This window comes from Charadrius vociferus, unplaced genomic scaffold, assembly GCF_000708025.1.
Source record: "Charadrius vociferus isolate BGI_N301 unplaced genomic scaffold, ASM70802v2 scaffold989, whole genome shotgun sequence".
Taxonomy (NCBI): domain Eukaryota; kingdom Metazoa; phylum Chordata; class Aves; order Charadriiformes; family Charadriidae; genus Charadrius; species Charadrius vociferus.
Window position 1 is genome coordinate 16,004 of NW_009649956.1, and position 6,411 is coordinate 22,414.

Sequence of the window (6,411 nt, forward strand, 5' to 3'; positions counted from 1 at the left end):
ACCCGCTCCAACAGGTCCATGTCCTTCTTACGTTGAGGGCTCCAGAGCTGGACGCAATATTTCAGATGGGGTCTCACAAGAGCGGAGCAGAGGGGCACAATCACCTCCCTTGAGCTGCTGGCTGCACTTCTTTTGATGAAGTCCAAGATATGGTTGGCCGCCTGGGCTGCGAGCACAGATTATCGGCTCATATTGAGTTTCTATCGTTAGTGTTATCCACGAGCTCTGAAAATTTTAACTTATTTTTTGCCCCACAACCCTCCTATCTCCTCTCCCCTCCCAAAAAGTAGACCTCAATACAGCCTTTTGCCTTCTTAATGAAAGTTGAAGGTAGACTAACAAGAACGACACTTTTCTGATGGCAGAACCCTGCTCACAACAGAAAGTGATGTGACAAATGATACTTAAGAAATAAGGACCTAGATACTAAGATTATACTGAAATATTATATGGGCAGGTCTAACAAAAGCGTTTAGAAAGACTCTCAGTACTCAGCAAGAACCTTACAGAGAGTAAAAGTATTCAGCGCAAACGGCAGTAGAACCTAACCTGCCCTCAGTAGGCATTTCTGCAGTCTCATCCTGACACCTCTAGGTTCTGCACGACCTCATAGCAACTAAACTGCAACTTTACTAATTCACAGCTGCCCTGCATCCATCCCTGGCAGGTTTTGGCTCAAATTGCAGTGTTTAAAGCTTTAAAATGTAAGGGTCATTTTTAAATGGAATAAAATTAAAAATGGCCCCAGCCTAGATGAAACATCCTGTTTCAGTCCCTTTTCTAATTCCCCTATTTAGGAAGTTCAGCTTTGCTGAGGACAGCATGTGGGATGATGCCACAGAAACAGCTCTAACAATTACAAAAGGGTGGTATTATACTTCTTTTCCCGCCAATTAAATGATTCTGTAAAACCCAGGCACAATCTAGCCTTCAGTGGACAGGCTCAGAATCAAAAGGACAAAGACCAAAAGAAAAAACACCAGTATTCTATATTGTAGAAATAGAATATTGGCAATTCAAATTACCTCATCCACAACTTTCGAAAAGTAATGAAGGGTAGATATCACTTCTTCATCTCCTTTACCTAAGGCAAAATGCTGAAAATAGAAACACATTTGGTCCGTAAATCAATAAAGGTGAGTACAAAATACAACATGTGTTTTACTATGAAGGCAATGAATACTACTACAAAATGCAATAAATGATAAAACTAAATGGAAAAACAGTAACTTATTAATACATACTATTTTACCCTGCTCCTCTTGTTTTAAATGAATGGATTTTGGACACCATATAATTAATGCTTATTATACTCATTTTTAAGTCATAGTCATACAATAGGAACTAACTGGTTTGCACCTTCATAAGTTTGTTAACTCACATTTTGCACTTTTTTTTTTTTTTAAGAGTCTCAGAAGTGACTTAACTCCCTTGAACACACTGGGGAATTTTACAACAGCCTTCACATGAAACCAAGTGAAGCCAATGCCCTAAGCACTTCTGGAAACCACAGTATTCACATAGACTTCTTTGCAAGGGCTGAGGCTGAAAAAAAAAAAAAAATAAAGGCATATGTTGAACATACCTGCTTTTCATAGGCAAGGAGCTGCTTCGAAAGCTGTTGTGTGGCAAGACACATTTCATTCTACAAACAAAAGTGACATGTTAATAGAAATAACAAACAGTCTTTAGCTCTGCTGTTTCTACTACTTTGTTAGGAGCTTCTTGACTGAATCTGCAACTATTTACACAAACACTCAGGTGTATGTAAACAACCAGTCCCAAAATACCTGCATAGAGAAGCTGTAAGAACAGCACACTTCAGACCTAATCAACACACAGTTTAACTACCTTGAATAGAGGTAGGATTTGGGGTTTAGCTTTGGGTTTGTGTTCCCTCTGCCAAAGTAACAAAACTAGACCAACCTCAAGCATGTAAGCTGTCATACCAGCATAAGAATGTTTCATATCGGTTAATCATCTTTCCCCAAAATCTACAGCAATAAAGAGAACCAGTAGATGTACCTTTATATAATGCATTCATGCTCAGGGAATGTAGTGATGTAATTACAGTGCTTTTAATTTGATACAGGAGTACATAACAGCACATAATTCTGCATTCTCATGGCTAAACTGGCCAATGAAAGCACACGCATCCTTAAGACATGCTTACTCAAAGCAGGACTCATAGGGAGGTTCTATAATTTTGCTTGACAGCTAGAAAAACAGACAAGTGTGTCAGTCTTTACCCAATGTATTCCTAACAATAGCGTATCAACTCCTCTATTCCTGATTTGTTAACAATGACTTAAAACTGGAATAAAAGAAAAAGTTGAAGGGGGTAACTGGGATCTGTCTTAACCCCTGCCAGATCCTTCTCTTCCTCAGTAATGCAGAAAATGGATCCCTTTACATTTAATTTCATTTCAAACCTTACCATAATCTATTCCTCTCTCCAAATACATAAGGCCATGGAGAGTTTGTGAAACTCAGCAATCTCTGAACTGCTTTAATAGCCCCTATATGCTGGGGCTGGTACAGAAAACCATTAAAACTGGGACAGAGTTTGTTTGCTTTCTCCTGTTCTCCCTTGTTGTCCTGAGCACACAGAGCATGGCACAGTTAACCATCTGGGCCAGAGATCCTGAAACACCCCTTACTTTGGCCTGATGGCGCTTCTGACATACTGCATTACAGCCTGGTGCTTCTACACCACCCTGGCATGCCAGGAAGGAGAGTTAATATGGATAGCAAGGCCCAAACACTTAGCCAGAGTCTTAACTATGCCCAAGTGCTCAGAAACAACAAAGAGATGCAGCCACAGCCTAGGTAACAGCAGCTGTATGTGAACACACGGCAGAAAAAGAAGGATGAGGTAATTCTGAGCAACTTAAAACACTGGAGATGGGAGAGCAGAAGCCTTCCAAGGTACAAACAAGGGCTCCGAATTGAGTCCAAACTCAGATTATGTGCACCCTATGACGATTCTCACTTCACAGTGATGGATTATTCTTGTTTCTTGTCTCAGAACAATTAGTAATGAGAATTACGCTTTCATACAGTAATAGTGCCAAGGATTCACACAAGATTTACAGGTTGTTTATGAAGACTGTGTGGTTTTTAATCTGAAAAAGCTTTACACAAGCACTTGTCACTTAAGTATTTCCCACGCCAGTGGACAGAAAAGGATGCTGTGCTTTATAATAAATTAACAAACCTTGTCAAGGGCTCAGGCAAGGATAGGAATGAGCCTTAAATATCTGCCCCCAGGCTGTAAGAACACCTGAGAGACTGCCACCTTCAAAGTGGGAGCTAGCAAGCAATGACAGGAAGGATGAGACTCTTTCTATGTGGACTGATGACATTAAAAGGGTTGGTTGGTTTGTGTGTATGCATGTGGGTGGAGCCCAAAGATGAATTTAAGATTACAAAAAGAAGCAGAGGTTCTCAGACCTAGGATCTTTTTCATAAACATGACCTCAAAGATAGAGCTGAGTAATAACTACAAGAAGACTAAGTCCTCACACAGCAACTGTGATGCCATCTGTCAGTGGTACAGTTGGGTCAGGGTGAGAGAAATCTTTTGAACTTAACTAAGTGTTAGAAACATGCCTCTTTTTTTTCCCTTTTTGTTTCAGTTCACTTATTCCTGCAAAGTCTGCAATTGTGTGTTATGTTCTGAATTTAAAAAAATACATGCCTCTGCCTTAAACTTGCTAACACTAAAAGAAGCTTCAGAATAACAGGCTGACACCAAAGGCATCCTATTCCTTTGTGTTAGCCACCCTCAAAGCTTCAGCCTGTTTGTTTCTTAAAGACTAACAGATCCTCAACCTCCTCACCCAATATCCAATGAGTAACAAAGAACATCATTACTCATCTGTGTGGGACAATTTGAGGATGGGCAATGCAAAGAGGTGTGTGGAAGAAGCATCTCCCAGTGATCACCACTCCCCAGGGGCAGTCTCCAGTATGTGACAGGGTAATGGGGGAATATATAAACCCCGAGGGTCTCAAAGATGTGTAAGTTAACAACATCATATCAAGTATATTAACAGGTGACAACAGTCACATATAGACCCCAAGCAGACATTCATGGCATGCTACTCCAGGTACAGAACAAGTTGACGGAAGGGTCTCACATAAAATTTACTTCAGGATTTTGGGACAACAGTTCCACATATCACTGATATCCCATTGATACCAGCAGGTCACATTTTTCATTTATAGGTTTGGTTCTTTGTGTCAGAACACCACAAACTTGTTACTCAATCCCTAACCATGTGGAAGAGTTAATCCTGGGTCCTTCATCCTCCTTCCCAACCTCTGCCAGACTTTGTTCCCATTAGAGGTACAAAATCATTCATTATATCACTAGGAAAAAAAAAAAATTACAAAACCCAAACATACACACACCCCCAAGCCATTGTAAACAAAACAAATTAAGCCAGTAAACTGACACACAGTCGCATTGCATAATGAACAGGAAGCAGGCAAAGTGCTCTGCTGACCTAGTGGTAATACTGCATTGCTAAGCACACTAATCTGGGAAAGTTTGCTTTAATCCTCCCATTTCTTCCTAATCAGCCTTCCCCTCCCCCCCCCCGTACTAATCAGTCTCAAGACTTAAAAGTTATTTGCATTGCTTCAATTGACATATCCGCTAAATCCAGGCAAATTATTCTAACAGGTTTTAATCTATTTCCAAGACATTTTCCCATGGAATAAGTAATATGCACGTCTTTAATCCTGAATTGACTAAAATTCAGTATACCAAAAAGAAAAAGCTACTATACAATCTGCAAAAGAAAAGCTACTACACAATCCCGACTGCTTGCTCACACCTCTTCTACATTACTTTGACATTTCAGAATTCATCAAGCATTTCTGGAGTGGGAGAGCTATTGATGAGATGATGAATCAGGCAGAAACCCAATAAAGTCTTGAACAGAAATCAAAGTATTCTAAATGATGGCAAAATTAACCAGTACTGGGCCTCACAAATACATTCATTTTCATTACATGATTTTATTTAGCAGGGAAAACATAATTGCAGCATTAATGTAAAACAGTACACTGTAAGGAAAGAAGAATGACTATAGGCAAATAGGTATCAAGCAATCAGTTACGGTTACAGATGTGCTGACTTTTTTTTCTTTTTTAACCTTGGCTGGCATGTTAGCACTAGGAAAAGATTTTTATAAAGTTCACTAACACCAGCTCACATAGATAACATAATGGAAGTAGTGTCCTCAATCTAGCATTAACCTATCAGAAAGGAAAAACAGATTAAAGAACACTGTTTAATTCTCAAGTTATTTCAGTACCTCACCCTGCCTACAAATAAGCCAGCAAGAAAATGTCCAACTGTTATTTCTAATGTAGTGCCAAAGCAAACGCATGTGATTTTTCTGGGTTGATTCCACCTTCTTCATTATCACTTTTATTCACCAAGCTGCTGTATCATCAGAAGAGAGTATGATTTTTCTGTAACCTGTTTGTAATAAAATCTCCATGCTGTCAACCATTTACTAGTAGTGACACAGTCCACCCTTTTTTAGGGTCCCTTTTTGTATTTTTCCAAAATAAACTCTGAGGGCATTGAAGTCATAAGATATTTCTATAGACAGTCATCTAACAAAGTCCAGATTTGAGGGCATGCAAAGGATTAAGTTGAGCTATAAATTAACTTCTAAAGACAGAGAGCTATTCCAGCATGTCCGATTCCAATCCCAATATAATGAAACTTTCTGCAAAGCTACTTCCCTACTCCAGCTAAACCTGGCATTTTTAAAACTCTGCAAGCAACCAGAACACAGAACTACCAAAGGCTTCTTCAAGTAAACAAGTAAGATACTGGTAAAGGTATTGATTCACGCACCCTGTACGTGCAGAATGACATGTAATAAAATTTGGCTTACATCTGGGAAAGCTTAATGCCTCGTAAATGAGAAAAACAAACAGGTAAGTGGTTGAAGGAGGAGGTCCGTGAGGCAGTTGCAGCCAGAACTAGGGAACATGTTTACCTTCAAAACCAGGCACAGCACAGAAAGAACTGGGTCCTGGTACAACAGTTTTATGCAGCTCTGTCTACATATGCATGTCATCTTCCTACAAAACAGTTCTCCAGCAATCTAGTAAATGTTACAGTCCTACAGGCTTCAGTTTGCATAATAAACAGCTTGGAAACCTGAACCCAAAGGTGAGAGAAGCTAAGCCTCACCAGGGTGCTCAGGCTGCCCAGCACTTTACAAGATCAGGCTAACATATGGCTTGCCCTGCTGCTGATTCACAGCACGGCACGGCATTCAGTCCTCACAAAGTATAATAGTTCAGCAAAGGATCATCGAATAGCTTTGAGAAATAGAAGACACCAGTCAAAACTCAGCTGTAAATCAGCAAAAGCAGCTT

At 39.8% G+C, this 6,411-nt stretch overlaps 1 protein-coding gene across 1 annotated transcript in view; it reads right to left on the reverse strand.

Annotated features, from left to right (window-relative positions):
- The window catches only part of APPL2 (adaptor protein, phosphotyrosine interaction, PH domain and leucine zipper containing 2), a gene marked incomplete at its 3' end in the record, with an annotated part of 27,972 nt that overhangs the window by 15,353 nt on the left and 6,208 nt on the right, over positions 1–6,411 (reverse strand). The window contains exons 3-4 of the mRNA XM_009891532.1: positions 1,586–1,645; positions 1,026–1,097 (exon numbers count right to left, since the gene is read on the reverse strand). Of these exons, the coding sequence (XP_009889834.1) occupies positions 1,026–1,097; positions 1,586–1,645 (132 nt within the window). The remainder of the gene's footprint in view (positions 1–1,025; positions 1,098–1,585; positions 1,646–6,411) is intronic.